Here is a 21,337-nt window from a genome sequence, read left to right on the forward strand (position 1 = left end):
CCCAGTATCGGTGCCGTGTTAAACCATGCAGACATGCCCATAAATCAGGGAACTATTCTTTTAATGAGCTCCTGGATTAGTAAAAATGCTCAGAGATATGAGTTGAGGATTTGATTTAATTTAATTTCCCATGGAAAAAGCAGTTTCAGCAGAATAAAATGACAGGAGTGAGCAATTAGGGTCTCCTGCATTGTACCTAAGTGACCTCTCTATGCTACTTATTAACGACGATAATCTGCAACTTCCAGATATGCATCTCTAAATTATAATGCTTACCAGTGCATCCAGAAATGGGGTACCCATTTCATGACAGTCTTCATGTATAGCACACCTATACTTTAAAAATCTCCTGGAAATGACAGCAGCTTTGTGTAGCGGACTCAGCGAGCTGCTATTCCAGAAGGTTGTCTTAATTCAGAAGAGTTGTCAGAGCATCCTTCTTTACATGAGCAAGCAGGGAGGCATTACAAAGGAGGTCAGCAGACCCCATCCCAAAAGAGTACCCATTGTCACATACAAAGGAAAGATGTGGTCAGCAGTCGGGCTGATTTACGACAGATCTTCACAAGTGGATTTTGGTGAGGGAGCAGCAGTGAATCAGATGTCTCTAATGGGAATGCTGCCATTTATGGGAACAAGCTGCCAGTTTTCTGCTTGTATCAGGGGAAAAGGCTGTTGCCAAGAAATGCTTCCTTGACTTGACAGGAAAGAAGCCTGCTAGATACATTTAACTTATAGGAGAAGTCAAGGCAAGTTTCAGGAGAGATAAAATACCAGTAAAAATAAGCCAAGCAAGTATATGTCTGTGCAAAAGTATAAAGTCAATCCAAACTGTCAGCCCGACCCTGGCTACTCAGAAACCAGACCATCTTCAGAATCTGCCTCTTGAGAGCCATGGACACCATCTGGTGCTGAGCATCTTTTAATATAAAAATGCTACATTTATGAGGCAAGTAAGTTGGAGGTGTGTTGTGTTGAGGCCTGGCGGGTCCTTTTGTAAGACATGCACAAACTGCTTCAGTATTTTTTTGTATGTCAGAACTGACTCTGCAGGACCACTCAAGCCTGTCCTGAATCAAGGGTAAATAGGCAAAATGGCATGGATTGGTATCAGTGCTTTTGGAATTACCTTTCTAAAAAGCTTCGAGACACTCAGACAGTCCTGACAAATCAAATGCAAGCTTAATTTAAACTATTAATTTCTCATGAACTGAGATTTCTTTTATGAGAATTAAATTCCCAGATAGCCATGAGTTCAGCCTGCAGTGAGCAAGTTTCTGCATGTAGTGACCAGAGCAACCTTAATCACATTTTACAGCAATAAACAGGTGCTGGGAACTCACTAGGGTTCCTCACAAAGCTGATCTCAACACTGCACTGCGATCAGCGTCTCATCCCTCTGTCATTCTTCCCAGCCCAGTGCCACTCGGGCTGCTTCCTTGGCTGGTCTTCATTTTCTGTGCGCATTTTTGGACGTTGAATCAGTTGATAGAAGTATTACTGAAAGAAGCATATCCAAAGACTAACAGAGCAAATTCAACATTGCTGGCCACCTGACTGGCCTAAGATCGCATGACTGAAAGACATTATAATCAAATAAACAGTAAAAGGCAAACCTACTGCTGATAGTCTGCTTCTAACTCTTCTAACACAGACTTCTGTGTAACAGCCATGGGTTTAGGTCTGGCTTTCAGAGGGGAAGCCCACTCTGAAGAACTGTATTTAGGCTAGGATGCAAGTTTTCTTCACATCAAGGATTTATTTATTTATTTATTTTCAGGGGAAGGAAAGCAGATAGAAGGCGATTAAGATTTTTTTTTTTCTTTTCAGGGAGCCAATCACTTTGGTTTTGGTACTTTTTTGCACCGACTGCTTTTCAGGCTGCACTTGCTGACAGAAGGCTGAAGCTCCTAGCCTCTCTGCTCCTCGGCACTAGGACGATTAGTCCTGTTCCCCTTGCAGCCTCGCATTCTGCTGTCGCACGCTGCTAAAAGCCTTGCCCCACACACAAGACCTTTGCCCACCCACACAAGGGCTGTGGAAGCCCGGCCACCAGCCCGGGGGGCCGCGGCCCATGGCGGCGGCTCGGGACAGGCCTCCTCCGCCCTCAGCCGCCGCGGGGGCTCCGGGGGCGGCGGGCCCGGGGCCGAGCGGGGCCCCTCGGGCGCCACCCGGCCCGGCGGCTCCGGGCCTGTCCCGGGCCCCTCCGGAGCGGAGGAGCCGGAGCGGGGCGGCAGGGGGAGCACGAGCCCGAGCCGGGGCTCCGGCTGCCAGCGGCAGCCGCGGCGGCGGCGTCTCCCCACGAAGCGGCGCCGGCTCGGGGAAGCGAGGGATGCGGCGGCCGCCAGCTCCGCCGCCCTCAGCCTAACGGCGGGGCCCGGCCCTCCTCCCCCCAGGCGCCGGGGAGCAGGAAGCGTTGTGCGGCCGGCTCCCGGCGGCCATCCCCCGGCTCCCCCCCCAGCCGCCGCCGCCTCCCCGCCCAGCGCAGAGCGGGCGCCGGCGGCGCGGGGCCGCTCCCGGGAGCAGCGGTCGGCGGATGCCTGCGCCACGCCACCCCGCTGCCGCCGCGGCCTGGGCTCCGCCGGGCCATCGCCGCCCACCGCCGCTGCTCCGGGCCCCAGGTCGGTGCCGGGCACGGGGGGAAGGGGGACGGGAACCGGGGGGCGCCGGGCGGACTCCCCCGGCCGGGCCCGGCCTGCGCCCGACGAGGGGACGGGGCGGGGGGGGGCTTGCTTGTGCCGGCACCCCGCCTCGCTGGGTGACCCACGGGCGGGAAGTTTGGTTTATTTTCCCTTATTTTCCTTATTTTTTTTTTTGCCCGGGGACTGTTTTGACGTTGCCGCCGCTTGTTTATGGCTGTGGGGCGGCGCTGCAAATAGGTCAGGGAGGGTTTTCCACCTCGCCCCCTGCCCGCAGCGCCCCGGCTCTGGGCATGTCCGGCGCTGGGGCTCCGTGCCCCGCTCCTCGCCGGCTCCGGGGGCTTTTTTCCAGCGTTTCGGTGCCTGCCCCAAGCCTCCGGGTACTGGGTTCGGCTCTGGAGGGCTCCGGGGGGGCTCCGAGCCCCCCTCCAGCACTGCCCTATACCGGCCTGCCCGGCGGTGGGGTGAGCTGCCCCAGACGCCCCAAATTTGCACCATCGGGAAGCCCTCTCGTGGAAATAACTCTTAGCTTTATTTCTGGAGTTGTTGGGGTTTATTTATCTATTTTTATTTCCATTAGGATTTAAGTGGAAGCTTTATTTCGTGGCTGAACGTTACCGACGTGCCGCTTGGAAGGGAAATTGCATGACAAAAAAAAAATCTATTTCGGGGGATTTGCGGTCACGGTAATAATATTCCAGCTAAAGAGGTTTTCATGCCAAGGTGCTCAAGGCCGCTTCCCTTTTCTCCTCGCGGTGGGCTTTTCAGATGGCAAAGTAAACAAACTTCCCTTTGAAGGCAAGTTTTATCGAGTGGCGGGGCATAAATACCTTTTTTATGGTTTGCCTTGGTTTTTAAGGCAGTCAGTCGGCGACCTTAACGTTGTGTTGTCCGTGGGCAAAGTGAGCAGAAATCCCCCCACGCTGCTTTTCCATTTGTTGGGCTGATAAGTAGGGAACGCTGTTGGCGTGATCCTCAGTACCCTGGAAGGGAATGTATTACATTTCAGTCCCCTGAACCTCTCTTACTTAGCATTTGGATTGTGAAGCAGAACTCCTTGGCCCTTGCTGAAGGGTAGCCAAGCCTGGTTTGGTCAAGCTGTGTTTTCCTGGAGCGTTACAGCTTTTTCAGGATGAAAAAATTCCTGGTTTGTGGAAGAGCAAATTACGTATTTCAGCATAGTTCTCGTTATTCCATTCAGCAGTGCGTTGCCAGCTAACACCGAGATGCTGTTTTGTAGGAAGTGAGCAATAAGCCGGACTTCATTGTATCTTTGGAAATACCCGAAATGAATGAAATGCGGAATCATTGTATTGCCCTGTTTCTTCCATGTGACGGTGGCAGTCAAGGTGGCAGCACCCACATTTGAGAGGTCAGAGTACAGCTATAGCTCTTATTCTACACTTCCGTGGTTGGCCAAGCTTATTTTCGCTCTCCTGCCTCTCATTTTTTCGCCCTGTAAGTAGCATAAGTCAGTTCTTCAGCTTTCCTTCAGTAATCGGGAAAGGTTGTAGAACATGAATTAGAACTTCTTCTTTGATAAGGTTTATGTTTGTTCTGTGGGAAGCATAGTCCTATAAAACCGGTAAGGGTTTTCTGATATCATATGTGGAAATACTATTTTTCTTCTTAAATCTATGCTTGTTTTGTTAATAAAATGGATTTGTTATCTTCACTTTAAATTACAGTCTGCATGACTGGCCTGGGTAGGGTTTGGCACGCAGAGTAATCAGTAATAGTCAAGTGAACGCAGCAACCGAAATCTGTCTTCAAAACTGTGATTTCTCGAAATGTGCCAGACAGCCCAATACATTTGCTGATGGAATCTAATTCCACTGCTGTAGAATTTAGTTCTGTTTTGAGTTCAGCAAAACCTCAAAAAACAATGTCTCGTGTTCTGTTCAGTGTTCAGTAGAAAAAAGCCTTGGTGTCTGCTGTGAAGCCACTGAAACCCTCGTGCAGATGAACTGTTACCTGGCACTGTAGTTTTGTGGTTGTAATGTCAGCTCTCCACCAGGGAAGGCTGACGGCATGTGATGGACTTCGTGGTTGTGGTTTTCAGATGTTGTTAACACCCTGCAACAGGATGTTTCCGTCATTATCTCACTCTCACCAGGTTAGTCTGATATTTTGGTGCAAGCTTCTCTTAGGCAGTGTTGGAAGTGATTAGGATGGGATATGTGTGCCACAACCATCCTGTGGAACTGGATAGGAAAGCATTTTTTGGCAGCAGGGCGAAGCAGATTACTGTGAGTGGCAAAGCCTTGAACTACTGTGGGTAGACAGATAGGGAAGTCCTGTCTGAACTCTGATTCTTGTACTTCTATTTTATGTTTTTGAAGAGAAACTAAATGTCTATGCCAGTGTAGGAGATGGATATATAAATGTTTGTCGATAAAATGCTGGGATTACTGGTGCCTCTGTGTCTCTTTCCCAGTGTGGGTGCTGTCCTGAAGAAGCATGAAAGAAAGTTAAGCTGTTAACAAAGGTGGACCTTAATGAGAGAATCATAAGAATTGTCGTGAATTCTTATTACTGTTGACCGCGTTTCAATATTTGAAGTCGTTATTGATAGAGACTAGTGCTTCTCATCCTTGTTTGGTAGAGGATTTATCTTCTCCTTTGTGTCTTCTGTCTTGAAATCTTTTTGTTCTTTTGCATCCCCTGGTCCCTAAAGACTAAAGCATAGCCTTGGATACCCTTTAGTTAACCAAGGTTGAAGAGTTGTGTTTTTGTTGTTTGGGATTTCTTCACTCCCTCTTTACTTCTTATGCAAAAATACTCTCTCACTGGTGCTTTTTATCGTTTTCATGACAGGGTGGACAAGTAGCATCTGTGTATTGACCAGTAATTGTTCACGATGGGTATTCGTTCAGCAAGCCTCCCGTTGTATGTCAGGCACCTCTGACAGGCCGTTGGCTCAGAAAGCATATAGCCAAAGCATTCGCATGAAATACAGGCATGTTCAGTTTCTGCTTTGGTTAAACTACGAGCATAACTTAATGTTTCTTGAGTTATGAATTACTTAGTCTTACAGTCATTTTTCCCTGCTAGTGGAAAAGCTTGGAAAATGTGATTATTTCTTTTAATGAAAAGTTTGTTTACATAGGAGCCTTCAAAAGCTTTATATGTAGGATATAGGAACCTTCAAAGACTTTGCATTTTCCTGTTTTAAATCAGGCGGAACAGACGGGTTTGATTGGTTAAATACACTCAAAAGCCACTTTTTCATCTCCCCATGAACTTACTATAGTCAGACTGTTTCTGAGTAAGTACTACTTCTGCATTTTTCTGCCACAGCTAAGTAGAACAATAAAGGATGTCCTTATGTTCTGTTAATGTTCATGCACCTTATGTTTTCTGTGTGGCATGGCATGTGTTTTCAAGTTCAAGTATTTGCTGGTTTTGGCTTACTCTAGCATTTTACTGAACACATTTCGATCGCACTAATTCATGGAATACATCTCAGAAAGCATTGTGTATAGAAAGCTATGTCACTGTGGAAGTATGAACACGGCAGTTAAATATTTATGCATTCAGTTCTAGCAAAAGCAGTTGGTATGTTTGTAATGCAGTGTAGCTAATATTTCTAGAAGCCTGTCTTACAAATTGTCTTCCTCAGAGAACAATACGTGGAACATTTGTGGTAACAAGACTATACAACAAAGAGTATACAAGAAAAAAAATCTGAAAGGAAGGAAGGAAGTTTGCCATACTTTGGGGTCAGGGAGAAGTGAGGTGAGCAAACTGTGTTTACTTCAAGCAGGAAATCTGTGACAGCACTATTCTTGGAAAGAACAGGCAGAGAAAAGAAACAGAGTGAAGCCTCGTAGAGTTCAATTTATAAGCAGAACAAGGGTTGAAAGTGATAAAGCAGACTGAAATGACATCAGTTCTATTTCTCATTAGATGGTTGCAGTGCTGTATTTTTCTTTTTTTCATGGATTTGCTTTGGAGGTTTTGGAATTGGGAATATTTTCTGTGCTAAGAACCTTGAAGTTTAATATTCTGCCAGCAGTTTTCTTGGAAGCAAGACATGAAGTCACCCTTATCAATATTTCTTACTAAAAATAAATTTGGATTTTCTTCATTTCTAAGTTGCATGCTTTGTATCAGGAAATTGAAAAACACTTTTTTTCCTATTTTTATCTTTTAGATTTACAGTTACAAATTTGTAACCTCTAACATTATAAAATTTTATATATGTATATACATACATACATATACATACAGTTTGCTGAATCTCATTTACAGAATAAATCACCTATTCCCTCTCCCACCCCCCTAATTCATAGAGTTAAGCAGAAAAAATCTACAGCATTTGTCAGCTGTGCAGGAAGCCTTACCTTTAATTTATGACATTTTGAAATAATAAACGGTCTTGTTTTTCAGATCCAGATCTGTTTACCATAGTCACAACCTTGTTCACTTGTTTAAACTTCTTGAATTTATCACTGTTATGTGCTACTGATCATGGCATAGGTAATTTGTTGCCTTCTCTATACAGGATGTCAAGCTAGATGAGCAAATCATGCTTCCTAGCTATAAAATAAATACATTGCATTCTCTTTATGCTTTAGATGCTTCTAAAGTTAATAAAGCAAGTTTCCCTTTAAGGGTTTGAAATTTTGATATCAGAATGGCTCGCAGTATATCTTTTATCTTCTTTCTATTAAAGCTTATGAAAGAAATGTAATACTATTTGTTCTCCTACAGGTTTAAGAAGTATTTTTTTTTGGAGAACCTACTTTATTCTTAGGCTGTCAGTTCAGATGTCACTTTATGATTTTTCTGCATTATGATTGCATATTTCCATGTTAAAAAAAAATCAGCTTTTTTTTTTTTTTTTTAAGATTTTATGAATTTTCTGGGCAAACTGAGATTATACCAACTACCAGATAATTCCAGGGCCTGTGGTTCCCCATACCTCTGACCTTAAATTCTTCAGCTCAGTGAAATACGTTGGTGCAAAATATGCCAAGGTAGTGAGTGTCTTTAAGGTGCCAGAAGAACGGGGGCGTAAATAGTAGAAAACATACCTTTACTGCTTGTGATGCATAGAGAGAAAGTCTTAAAACGGTTGAGGTCAATAGTAGACCTCCAAGTGGAAGTGACACCTAGACCTCCAACCTTGCACCTCTTCTGTCAGACTGGACCTTTTCTAATGAAACCCCTTGTTAGGCAGGCAGAAGCTGTGTGCCATTGGTTTTCACCTGGTGCTAATTTTACCTTGAATGTTCTTGAGATATGGTCTCTTCTGTAAAAAGGACATTGTGTTACTCTGAAATAAATTTGAATGTCAGCTAAGGCTACAAATATTTGGTTTGGCTGTTGGTTGGCAACAAGGAGCTCTGGCACGTATGTTCCTGTCTTTTGACGTGTGAAAGGTATGAAAGCTGGTGGAGTTTAGATGGGAAAATAGATTTACATGGCCAGTCGGCATGATCAGCTGTGGTTTCATCCCTCTCAGCTAGAATAGGAGGTGATGAGGACCTGTTTGAAAACTAACTATGTGTCCGTAGGGTAGGGAATACCTGTGATAACTGGGCTCCTGGTTGTTGGGCTTTTTTCTTCTGGATGTGTTATGTGGTATTTAATAGCAGTTTTTCCTTATTCCAGCTGTAGCATACGTGAAAGGAGCGTATAAAGGATTTAATGATTACCAACTGCTAGTATGGTATTTTCTGACTAAATATGACAAGTAAATTGTAGGAAAAAAGGAATGAACAAAAACTGCTCCATATAAAACATTGCCAAAAATTGTTTAAATAGCAATGGTGATGGTTCAGGCTAATTTAAAAATCAGTTTGCTGCTTTGTTTTGATGTAACCCTTCAAGTCTCCCCGTTGAAGGTACTGAAGGTGATCATTAAGCTTGTTTTATTTTGAACGTGTTGTTTGTGAAACACAGCGATGCCGTTCTGTGCTCGTGTCAGCTCTCCTAGCAGCTCATCAAGTGTCAGCTTTATTCTGTCAGTTAAATGGCATGTGGGGAGGAGAGATAAAAGGGGCATAAAGCTATTAAGCCGTAAAATAAACAAAAGCAAAACTTGAATTTGATAAGGTTGCTATATTTGTCTGTTTAACAGGGATTCTGTACGTAACTCTTGTTTCGGCACCGTGCTGGTGGGGGAGGAAGGGCCGGCACCGTGAGGGGCCAGCCTGTGGCTTGGGGTGCTCTGGCGGCCAGGGCGGGCCCGTCTCTTTCTTCCTCCATTTCAGGGAGAGGAAGAGCCCTTCTTCAGCAGCAGTCGTGCCTGTCCTCTGAGGCTGGCACTGTAAGTGAGGGATCCTGTGAGCAGAGTGTGTTTCCAGGCCTGGCGGGACGGAGGACTGCTGGAAGCTCCTCACGCTTCCTTCAGGAGAGGGATGTCCCCATCTTCAGCTTCTCTCCCTGAAACGCGAGCCCTTGTAGGAGGGATTGGGACGTCCCAAGTGCTGAGCCGGGGAGAAGTCAGGTTTGGGCTCACGCTTGGGCTCTTTTGGCTGTATCCATCCCAGCAGGAGGAGTGCTGTGTCCTGCCTTGGCTCCATTCCTCGTCCAGCTTGCTTGGTTAGCGTAAGGATGGAGTGCAGGGCTTTTTACCTCTGGAACGATTGTGAAGAGGGAAAACTGCTCTCAAACTGCTGCCATCAAGCCTCCTTGCTTGGCCTCACTTTGCCTTGAAGAGAAGGGAGCCCTGAGGGGTTGCCATCTCTGGCTGCAGCTCGCCGTCCCTTCCCCACCAGTGGTGGTGACACAGCTATTTGTGGAGCTGTGCTTTGAAACAGGATAAGGAAGTGATCCGATCGAGCCCTGCAAAAATAGATTACTCTAAAATGGTAACTAATTCATTTTAAAATGCTGTCCCACAAGCAATGTGTCGGCATGTTGTGGGGGTGAGGCTCTGATGCTGTGAAGACAGAAATGAGCACCTGGGGCAGGATCTTCTCAAGCTGCTGCTGATGTTCATGACCAGTGTTGTTTCACGAGAAGAGCTGTCTTAAATTCTTGCCGTGCCCTTGCTCACTTCTTTAGGGTTAGATGTTAATACTGGCCTGACTGCGGACGGTCCCTTCTCTTCTAAAGCTACAGTATGTTTTTGAAAACTTGGTGTGTCAATGGTTTTGACTCACGTTCTGAGATACTTTTCCCATGACCCCATTAGCTTCGTGAGGCCAGCGATCCCAATGGCAGTCTGTTTAATTGGCATCCAACCGTAACCGAATTGCACTGTACTAAAATAATACAGATTTGACTGTAAAGTTAATGCATGTTTTGTGTAACAGAGGAGTTGCAAAGAGCATTTTAGAGTATCTAAGGGTGAGAAAACCATTAACAAAGAACAAAACAAGAAGCTGCGGCATTTCTCTGACCAGTATTAAATAAAGGCAGTGGACAGAAGTTGAGAAGATGAGAACAGTGCTTTGTATTTCCAGAGTGTTAAGGTGTTTTGTTTTTCTTTTTTTTTTTTCATTTAAAGTCGAAGCAATCTTTTAACCTAAATTTACGTGACATAATGTTTGCCACAATTTTTTTGTTGAAACTGTGGGAAACTGGAAGCCAAACTGTAAGGGAAAAAGTGATATTGGAGACTGTTTTTATAGATATATTCCTGTAAAGTCAGCTTCAAGTCAACTGGCTTTGTGTTAGGTTATTAACATTATGTGTTAAAAATAAACGAGGCTCCGATACCGTGCCCCCATCTGTTTATGAAATAACTTTTCTCTGCATAAAGAGCCTGGTGGAGTCGCTGTTCCTCCGTGCTGGCACATCCAGCCTGTCACCAGAGATGGTGTTGGTGTAGGAGCTACCAAGGAAGTGGTTTTGTGATCACTGTTCCTGGATCAGATTTACTATCAGATTATCCTGTAATGTAACTTTGATCAGGTAGGCAAACTATCACGTTTCTTAAGTTAGTAAGAGTACACAATATATCATTTGTGCTGACTTAATGCCTGCTGTGGGAGGAAAGACAGTAACTATTTGGCATGAAGCCCTCCAGTATGAAATCGACCTGTCAAACCTAAACTGTATTTACTGTCTTGTCAAACTGTGACTTCAGAAAAGGTATTGGAACAGTGACTTAAGTTAGTAAACTGTATTCTCTTTTATTTACAGAATTGCTTAATATGGATTTATTACCTATGAAGAAATAATTTACTGTATGCTACAGTACCGTTTACTTCATGTACCGTTAGATTTCTCTTAAGCTTTATTTTTTTAACAATAAATCTGCTTAAGCTGGGAAGGCAGTTGCGACAACTGACTCTTTTGAGCATTATTCGGATTCATAAAATATGGCAGAGTAATGATAATAACAGTCACTGCAGACATTTTAATGTGAAATTCATTCATGCATATGTGAGAGTTAATTTTCATTTAATGGCATTGCGTGGCACGTGGAATTCAGAGAAGTGCTTATTTTCTTTCTCTAAGTAGGAAAAGGAAATAAGTACACTTTAAGTACACTGAAATAGACCCTTAGTAAACTCTTTACGAAGAAACTTTTCAGTTGGACAGAATCAAATTACGTTGGGAAGCTTCCCCCTCCTAGTTTATTAATTCTTCCGTAGCGCATCCTTCATAAATTCTTGAGGTTATGAGATGGTGAGTGTATTGTTATGCAATTTATTCCTTAAGCCAAAGTATTACAGCTTGCAGGTTTGTTTTGTTGTTTTTTTTTTAGTCTATTGTAAGATCATCATGTGCCTTTCATGTAAGTTCAAGAAGACTTTTAATTATTTAGAGTAAGCACTTATTTTTTCTTTCTCTCCCATATTGCTCTGCTGAGTAGCTTGTTAGGAAAAATAGGTAGATTGTGTTAAATAAAAATTATATGCAAAATAAGTCTATTCTCCTTGGTTTTTAGGACATGAGTGTAGTAGTATTTGCTTTGTTTTTCTCACTTAACTGGTGGTTGGGACCAAAGTGGGACACGGCCTGGCTTACATGGCAGCACGCATCCTGAACCACCGCCGCTTTTCATGGAAATGCTGCGTTTCGCTGGGGCAGACTTGATTGCAGTCAAATTTCTGCTAGTAATTTTTTACCCTTTTAAACATAAATCTGTTTTTTAACAAAATTTTTAGGGGAAGTCTTTGTAAAAGACAAATACAACATTCAGTTCGGTTTGTTCACGTTCCATTTCCTCTTTCTGTGCAAATTAGGGCTGGAAACCATTGCTCAATTCAGCCAAACGCAAAAGAGGAGAAGGGCTCTCTAAGATGATGAATTGTGTTTTGTGTAAATTGGCGGCTGAAGAGGGAAGACACTGAAATTAGTGCCCTTTCTGGGAGGAAAAATACAGAAATCATCTGCTACGTGGTTTTGTAGCAGCTGGCCCCTCACAGTGGGTATATGTTCCTAGTACCTGCAGGACGTGTGATCTTTTGCCTCGTCAAGGTGTCACGACAGATAGGGGGTTATCGTGGTGGAGGGGGAGGAATGTGTCTGTAGGAAAGCAGCTTTTTAACTGTACTGCCCGCAGAACTTTTCATGTTAAACTTCTTAACGAGGAAGCTTAGAAATGCCATGTCATTTGCCAAAGGCCAATGTTAGGGTAAAAGAGAATAAGCCTAATAAATGCTCAAGATATGTTGTTATATCAGATATGTGGTCTATTAATAGGGTAGAAGAAAAGAAAGGCAACATATTACTGACTTCCACACATACTGAGAATAACTAAGTTGTCAGCTCCATGTAGTATGTTGTTTTTATCAGTGCTGCACAGAGAACCAGATACTGGTGCTAAATTTAAAGATAAAAGTGGGAAAATTTGAGTTTGTATTCTGGTTGATTATCTAGCCCATTGAAGTGTCATAGGTAGCCTGCATTAGCTTGGTTAGAAGAGGTGAATGAAACCTTGTAATGGCGGTCTGCAAAGTAATACAGCCTTAGAGAACCATGCAAGAAGGAAATTGTAGTAGTGGGGTTTTGCCCTGAGCCTGTAAAATTGGATCATTGTTTCACTATGTTTAAGTAACTGGGGATATTTATACTCATACAGATATGTAGAACCATGCAGATTTTAAAACAATATATTTTTCATTAAAATAATAAATCCTAGTATAAAGCAGTCTATTCTGTTGTGTTTTTATTTTTTCTGAGTGGTAGTCATGTCATCTTTTAAAAGTTGGGATAATAAATTTGCATAAGGTGTCCTAGATACCTCCGCTTACCGTTACGTTGATGGCTTTTTTCCCATGTTTTACAAAACGATATTTATGCAACCCAAAATTCAATTAGCACTTTTTTTTTTTTTTCCCTTTCCCCCGCTTCACCTTTTTAATTCTGGAGGAGCAGGGTTTATTAGTGGTGCTGGGAAGCTCTAGTCTGCAGCCAGGACACTGTGGCACTGGCTGCCGTTCAGCTCCAAAAGGATTTCAGAAGACAAGTAGGCGATGCTTGATGCAGTAGCCCGGGCTCTCCTTGTGGGGGATGCAGAAGGAGAGGTGAAATGATCAAAGTCAGAGGCTGGTTCTTTGCTGCACCATGCTGGAGTAAGACACGCAGTGAATTACACCTTTGCAGCTTAACAGTAATTAAAACAAGAGAGGATATTAGCTCGGATGTGTTTTGGCCGTCTGGATAGACAGGACACGTTTCTGATCACGTGCAGACAAATTTGGCAGGTGTTGTGCGTAGCCTTGCCAAAGTCTATGAAAACCAAGAGAAAACTAAATGAAAAACGCTCTCTAGGTTTGCAGTGAGGTTGTGCATTGAGGTGCGCGCTCCCAAAGTAGGTGTCGGGAGCAGCCGTGCAGGTCAGGTTAAGGGCTCTGGTTCAGCCACAATGAGCTTCAGCTGAAGGCTGCGTCCAAGAAACAGCTAAAATTGGAACTGAAGACAGTTCCCAGGTGGGGGGGGGGACAAATCTGAGTCATCAGCACAGAGATAGATGGTGGCGGAGTTTGTGTTGGCAGATACTGGGTCGCTGAGTTCGTACTTGGGGAGGAGAGGACAGGAAGAAAGGTCAGGCAGAGAGGTGCACAAAGCTCCTGCAGGAACTTAGAAGAAAAAAAGTTGTCTGAAGACTTAAATGCTAGAAGAAAAGCGGAGGAAAGTAAACATTTTTGTTGTATTTTCCTTTGTAGGATTCTGTATTTTTGCATTTGACTTCCACCAAGTATAAAATACTAAATTTAAGGCCAGAGTAATTTTCACTACTCTGAGGACTTTGCACTGAGCTTCATCCTTTAAAAAACAAAACAAGAAAACACTAGTATGGTACAGCCTGTACCGTGCAGTTAAATGGAATAAAAGTAATTTTGATGCAAGCTTATGGTATCAGAATTTCGTCAGGGCATTACTGATAATTTGTGGTGTCAGAGATGTAATATTGCACGTGACAAGCACAAGTGTTTTCTATTAAAAAACAAGCAAACAGGTAATTTATTTTTTATGCTTCAGTGTCTCTGTTTTCTTTGAAGTTAAGGCAAAAACAGTTCAGTTTCACAACTTGCCTGCACAAGCTGCGATAGGTTTTGTGTTTATGTTTCTCTGAAATTCATACAGAAAGGACACAAGGATCCTCTAAGAAAGCAGAAGTAAGCATTTTCTTCTCTTCGTGTCTGAAATTTAATAGATGTCAGATAAAGTGGAGAATGAATGATTATTTTTTTTTTGTTATTTTAAACGTCCTCACGCTTCAGAAGAATACAGGGGGAAGGCTGATTCTGAGCAAGTCCTTTCAAGATGGGGTCAGCGGCAGCTTCAGGAGGGTTTTGGAATAGCCCGTGGCATGGACCTAGCTGTAATGGTTGCTCTACGTTGCTGAGGTTCCCTCTGGAGACCAGGGGGGCTGCGGGGCCCTGTGGGATCACCTGTGGATGGGATTCCTCAGCAAAGACAGGGCTGGTTTGGCTGAACGTGGCAGCATCAGCTTTGCCAGAGCACCGGCTTCAAGAAACATTTTATTTTTTTTGTCTTTGTTTTGGAAGAATACGTGTCAGGCTGTTAGACTTGCAGAAAGCTGAAAATTTCAGTGTAGGAACCGAGGGCAAATGGGAGAATGGTGATAGAAGGTACGAAGATACATGCGTGTGTTTGGTGGAGAGGACGTGGTAGGGTCTGGTATTAGGACACAGAAAAGAGGATAAAGAACGTAAGTACTGAAACGTTCTAGAGATACTGTGCTTAGTAAAACATTTTTGTTTTTCTTTTCTAGTTCAAGCAGTATGCTTCTGACAGCAATAGTGGAGAACTGGAAGACTGGTTAATTATTGTACTAAAATGGAGTATTTACCAGTAGAGGTAAGATATTCTGTGAATATGCTGCGGTTTCGTTTCTTAGCAGTGTCTTGCAGTTCCTAACACAAACATTTCTCTGAGAACAAAGCTGGTTTAGGAGGTTTCTGTGCACCTCCATCCGTCTTTTCATTGCACTCAGAGGTGCCCTGATGCAGCTGCTGTAAAGTACCACTAAAATGTTCAATAATTAAAAAAAAAAAACAGAATAGAGAAACATTTTTTCCCTTTTGATGGGCTTTAACAGTCTGATATTTCTTTGATCCATTTTCTGTTGTTGCCCCAGAAGAGATGGGCTTGGGTAACTAAAGAAGGAATGAGCTGGTGTGGGGACAGTATTGACTAGCAAGGTTGCGTAGGAAATTGTCTCCTTAAGAACAGGTTCATATAGATAAACCCTCAGATGTGTAAAGAAAAGTAAAGTTTTGGTCCTCAGTATAGAATCAAGTGGCTTTAATGCTGCTTTAACCATTGGAGATGTTCAGTCTCAGTGCTTTAATGCTACTGGGTTTTAAAATGCTGTTTTGATTATTCATAAGCTCTAAGTAGCCACCAAGAGTTGTTTTCTCTAACCCTCTGTACTAGGATTTTCTTCTCATTTACTGTCAGATCTTCTGATGCACGTTTATATGCTGCGTTAACCTCTGTTGTTCATAATGTTGTTCTTAATGAAGGAGTCTTCTGTTTCTTGCAGGCAGGACAAGTGTCAGTTTCCTTCTCTGTTTCTTAATGATAATTATATGCTTTAAAATACAAGAATCAACTCATTAAGTATTGAAATGAGTTGTGGACTTGTAATATTATTGAAGTTAGTGCAGGTTTAGCTGTAAATTTAAATGGAATCTACACAAAGGAATACCTCTACACAAGTTTAACTTTCTATGTTGGGTTTTCTATGATAAGCAAACAAAAATTAAAGACGGCTTCTCCAAGTTTGGTTTTCCCCTTTGAAATATTTAGTTGCTGCATAACACTTTTACGTGGTTCGAAGAACTCAGTTTTACTTTGCACAGTTATAAAAGACTTCGACAGAAAGTAGTGGTTGGGTTTACGTCAAGCCAGGACAGTGAACGCTCCCCTTCACCCAGACTGAACATGGAACAAGCCGATGCTTGGCAAAGGTCAGCGGATTGACTGCAGTCCCAGACACTCGCAGGGGTGCGCAGTGCTGCTTTCTGGATGCACAACACGAACTGTGGCTCGGTAGCTCGTGCTGGTTTAGCAATAGATACCGGAGCAAGGCAGGGGTGCCACTTTTCCACATATTGTTGATGGTCGATCGAGGGCTGGGTTACTGCTTTAAAACAGGTGGCGCTGTGTTGTGCACACGTGTGTGTGCTTGTGTTCAGTCTGCCTTGCTGCCTGCCCAGGCAATTTTTACTGGGCTGGTTGGGGATGCTGCGTTGGCTCAGCAGAGTAGGGGGGCTCTGGCTCCAGCTAGAGTCATATCAGACCCAACAGAAATATCACAAGTTCATGGGGCAGCCCTTTTGACAGTAATGCCAGATATGGCTCTCTGTAGCTTTTTTTGCTGTTGAAGTAACTCTTTCATAAAATGAGCCTTTAAATCTGCCTAGCCAGGCTAGTTCTGGGTTGTTCCTGCCTGGTTTCCTCCTGAGGACTTGAGGGACCCTGAAGCATTTGGAAGGGCTGGCTTGGCTCAACAACTCCTGCAGGAACAGTTTTCCTTCCTCATAGGGAAGCCAAACTTCAGGGACAAAGGACAGTGCCATTAGTGCTGGGGAGTCAGAGGCGTGTGATGATGTGATGTCTTGAAAATGTAGTTAGCTTCATCAAAATGCAAACTGCCTCAGATAGCTCAATGGCATCCTTTGTCTTCTGAAGGTCTTTCTCTTCTGCCTGAGGATTTTCAAGTGGGGTCCTGTCCTTTCTGGGGTGTCATCCAGCCTCATCACGTGTTACATACACTGCCCACAGGGTTTGCTGCCCAGGGTCACAGCAGGTCGAGGATCCCTGCTCGGTGGCAGGTCAGGTTCCATTTGCAGAAGATACACTTGCGTCCTGGTAGGTGAGGCACGTGTGATAATGCAGTACTGCGACCCCAGAGAATTAGAGTGCCTGAGAAGAGCAGAACTTCCTGATTCTGGCTTCAGAGGACCGCTGAGGACATCCCTACACAATCCTGTAGGCAGAGCAGTGGAAGAAGGAATTGTTTCAAAGTAGTGTAGGTTATCAGTGATAGCCCTTGCACTGCATGCTGTGGCATCATTCAACTAGTCTGTCAAAATCCCTCGATTTGAATTCGGATTGTAATGCAGGGTTTTTAGACAAGCTGTGTTAAATGCACCACCTGTATGCTGTAGTTTTCACCTGTCATGAAGGGTCCTGGATCGGAGTTCTTCAAATTGTTATAACTCAGCTTCAGAAGCAAAATTCCTCTTTACCTATTCCCTGCTAAGTCAGAAAGTACTAAGTGTGTTCTTTGTGTGTTCTTAGTAAGGTGTATGTGGAGTCCTTGTACAGGCTGTTAAACCAAGGTCAGAATTTACTTGTTTATGCTTAAAAATCTAAACCTGCGCTGCAAGTACAGCAAGGTAAATCTTATCTTGAGCCATACGCCAAGATAATTTAGTTGGTAGGCTCGAGGTAGCCCCGTAAGATAACTTTGCTTTCAGGTGACTGATATCTGCTGTGGCTAGGAATTTTCTTTGCCAGCTTTCTATTTTCTGTCTCGGTAGTACCACCTGCTGCTTCACAAAACTCCCACATGCTTGTTTAAGCTTGTTTTATAGAAACAAAAAAAGCCCATAACGCATTCAAGCTCAGGCCAGGCTCGCTATTAGGTTTACTGCTTCTGCACGAGACACAGAAGGAGGACTAATGTGCATGAAGGGTTGTCCGTTTTAGTTTTTTTGGTTTGTTTATTCTTCAAACCAGGCAGTGCTTGCAGGAGCTAGGAAGTTTGAGGACGAGTGTTTGCAGAAAGAGTAGTCTGTTTTATTAATCCCCTTGATATTGTTGAAGGGAAACCAGCAGAACTCGTCGAAGTCTGTAAGATTTTAATTTAAGTATCAGCAGGCATCTGTAAATTAGCAGTAAGGTGCCAGTCTGTGGCTGCAAAGAAGACAATGAGAATTAATGCTTTGCTACTAACAAAGATTGACTAAGGATGGGCACGTTGCCCTCTTTAACTCCTGCCTTTCCTCTCCAGTCGCTCCGTCAAAAATCCTACAGCTCCCGTCAGGCCTTACTCTGCCCCGCTTGGCCACATTCAGCTGTCCCTGTCCTCGTGTTGGACTTGAGGTAGTGCTTGCTACCTGTTTGGTCATTCTGCTTCAGCAGGGGCTGGAAGCAGACCAAATACGCTCTTTGTCTCCTTCTTGGCAGTGCTTTTTCCTCTCTCCAGCCAAGTACCAGAGCAGAGCCGCAGTACGTAGGTATCAGTAAGTTCCAAGGTTATATTATGCTGATCGTATCGTGATACTTCTCTGATAATACTTGATTCCTTCACAACAAAGAAAGAAGCTAATGTAGGCAGGATTTGGCATATCCTATATAAATCCTATATTCATGTTTACCCCAGGACATGTATATTTAAGGAAGCTGTGTAAAATTGAGTAGCGTTTTCCTTTTAAGGACCAGATAGGCATTGTCCCCAGCTTGTGTTTTAAAAAGTTTGTTTTCTGTTTGTTTTCAGTAACTAAGGTGCTGACAAGCTTTGACTTCTTCATCCTCATAAACATGAGCGAAGTTCAGGCTATGGTAGAATTCTCCGTGGAGCTCCACAAGTTCTTCAATGTGGATTTGTTTCAAAGAGGGTAGGTAGTGTGTTCTCTAAAACTTTACTGTGATGTGTGGGTGATGTTAGAAAGACCTTAACTGGTAGCATCATGCAGCATTGCTTCATGTGTTATTGACTGTTTTTATAGTGATTTGAAAGTTGTTAATTGCTTATTGGAAAGGTATATGCTTGCTAGAATCAAAATGTTTGAGTAATTTGGCCTAAAACTTAAGTTGTAACAAGTATTTATTTTCTGATTGGAAAGGAGGGAAGTTCTGTAGAGTTTGAGGACAGGTTATATTCTTACTGGGCTCTTACCCTTTCATATTTTAATTGCTGTGATCCCTTTTGCTTGAAATATGTCAGGCAGCTTTTGTATCTTTTAAAAATGTTTCTGCCCCAATTAACTTATTAATTTATTGATTTGGCAGCGGAGAACTTCACTAGCTTCTGTCGTCACGCTGTGCTGTGCCTCTGCAGTAGCAGAAGACTCTGTACTGCATAGGTCCTTTGACTTCCACTTAACTCCATGGGGTCTCTGTAGAAGACCCTTTCACATTCCTTTAATTCGTTGTTACCTGGTTGTTCCCAGATTACTTCCTAAGGTCCTGCTTTCCTATGGCTACATAGGAAGTAATCCTTTTTAGGTTATTTTTGAGTTATTAAAGCTCGTTGGTCATCCTGTAAGCTTTCTAACAGACTACAGTAAAAGTACATGTCACTCTTTTAGTTGTTATGATGATAGTTTCAGGCAAGTCTGTTTGAGGCTGTGTCAGTGTTCACAGACAGAGAATGGTATACATCAGTGTTGATTTATGATAGCTCTTTCCAAAATATTGTAGAAGAACTTTACTTGGAAACAATGAAATATATTCTTGTTTTTAACCTGGTGATAATGCAAACAATTTTTGTTCAGGGGCGGTGGGAATGTCTTTGTTTTGTTTTTCCGTGCTGCATTACAGATATCTTTGTATTAAATCTCCGAGGTGGATATTTTGGGGAAGAGTGATATGAAAAAGAATTGGGAAGGAGATCAGGAGAAAGCGGCATAAGATGATGTCATACAACACATCTTGGCTAGCTAGGCTTTAGCTTTGCTGTGTTACTATTAATTTTCCTCTAGAGCTTATTAAAGCCAGCCTTTCTCTAAATTTGACTTGAAGTGGGTACTGAGAAGTGTTGACTTACGTTCACTACCATTTGCAGTCAAACTATATGCAGCTAACTAGCTGTGCCCATCTTTTAGGGGAAATTGTAATTTTGCCCTTCATTGGAGGACGAGGATTAAGGAAGGCTTAAGAGGTCTGGGAAAACACTGAGAATGTTCTAATTGCTTTGACAAAAAGTACACTTCCTTGAACTGTGTCCTTTCTTTTTCTCTCTGAAATCAGTGTGGAAGGAGAGGATAGAGTATGGAAAAACATTAATAGAGAAGAACCTGAAAAAAAGGAAGTCTTTATGGGTTATCTTCACCCTCTGATTCAAATGATTCCTCAGAAAGGTAGTTTGGAAGCAAAGCACAGCGTTACAATTACCAGTGTTCAACTTGGCTTGTTGCTTTTTAGCTTACTCTTTAAAATGCAGTAAACTCACACAGCAGGCTGAGGGAGGTGAAATGCTGACATAATGAGAAAAATGACTAGCAGATACTGCTTCTGTGGTTTCAAGCTGCACCTTTAACTCTGGGCATGTTCCCTTATAAAGCAATGTCAAGAAGGAGAAGAAGCTGCCAGAATAAGTCAAAAGACTGAGTAATGTGAATTCTGTAATTTCTGTCAATTTGGGCAAGTTCTAACCTTTGTATTTAGTGGAGATAGGAATGTAATACTTATATGATAGTGCCAGAGGAGCTCTTAGATGATGGATTGAATCAGCAGAAAAGAAAATCCTCAGTTTCATTGTTGGCTTTGTGTTGTTGAGCTGCTGCTGCATTTAGCCTGGTTTCTCTCACCAGAAGTCAGGTATAGAACTGATAATATTATGGGTTTGCTTGGGACTGTGTGCGTTCAAGCCTACACAGCTTAGCTTGTCTGTCTCATGGTGTTAGAAGCATAATGGCCTTGTGAATTGTGTAAAATAGAAGTGCAGCCATTTCAAGTAATCACATCCAGCAAATCAAGCTCCTTCTTAAAACTTACGGGATTTTTATCTGAACTATTCAGTTAGAAAGTGAGATCAGATTCTCACTCTTCTAATTATTGGAGATGTCATAATGTCCAGCCTCAGTTTCCTTCTGATCAATATATAGTTGTTTATTTTTCCCATCAGCTTTGTCCTGTGCTTTGAATGATTTTTTCAGCCTGAATGTTCACTCTGATATATTTTTAGGTGTCAGTCATTTGTCTCTCCCATTAATTATAAACTGAATTGGTTTAGTCATCTGAATTTGTGACAAGCTGCTCCCCCCCCGCCCCCTGCTTTTCTGTGAGGTCCACTTATCCCAATACTGAATCTAAAACAGCATTATCTCTTCCTGCTTTCATAACCATGTAAAGAAATCCGCCATCTATTGCATCTAACTGTAGCTATGTTTTCTTGAATCTGTATCTATAGTGACATTGTTTCCAGAAGCATTTAAGACTCTATTTATGCTAGCAATTAATTTGGTACATTCAGAATAAAGTGCTAGAAGCAAGGTTGAGGTCCCGGTATCTGTGTGGTTCCAGGATTACTTCAGACTAGGTTTAGTCTGGTCCTCTGGGCCAGATGTTTTCACCATGAGCGTGTT

At 43.0% G+C, this 21,337-nt stretch overlaps 1 protein-coding gene across 6 annotated transcripts in view; it reads left to right on the forward strand.

Annotated features, from left to right (window-relative positions):
• The first annotated feature begins 2,308 nt into the window (after positions 1-2,308).
• FAM135A (family with sequence similarity 135 member A) overlaps positions 2,309-21,337 on the forward strand; it is an 82,589-nt gene continuing 63,560 nt past the window's right edge. For 2 of the 6 annotated variants that reach the window (XR_007707962.1, XM_050709550.1), the window contains exons 1-3: positions 2,487-2,621; positions 14,788-14,873; positions 18,526-18,646. Coding sequence is in view for 4 of the 6 variants with exons in the window: in XM_050709550.1 (XP_050565507.1) it covers positions 18,570-18,646 (77 nt within the window). In the remaining 2 variants the exon portion in view is untranslated. Of the gene's footprint in view, positions 2,622-3,358; positions 3,442-3,879; positions 4,012-14,787; positions 14,874-18,525; positions 18,647-21,337 lie in introns of those variants that run through there. The other 4 variants (XM_035542919.1, XM_050709548.1, XR_007707963.1 and 1 more) reach the window with 4 other exon arrangements.

Source organism: Cygnus atratus, chromosome 3 (genome assembly GCF_013377495.2).
Source record: "Cygnus atratus isolate AKBS03 ecotype Queensland, Australia chromosome 3, CAtr_DNAZoo_HiC_assembly, whole genome shotgun sequence".
In the NCBI taxonomy this organism is placed as follows: Eukaryota; Metazoa; Chordata; class Aves; order Anseriformes; family Anatidae; genus Cygnus; species Cygnus atratus.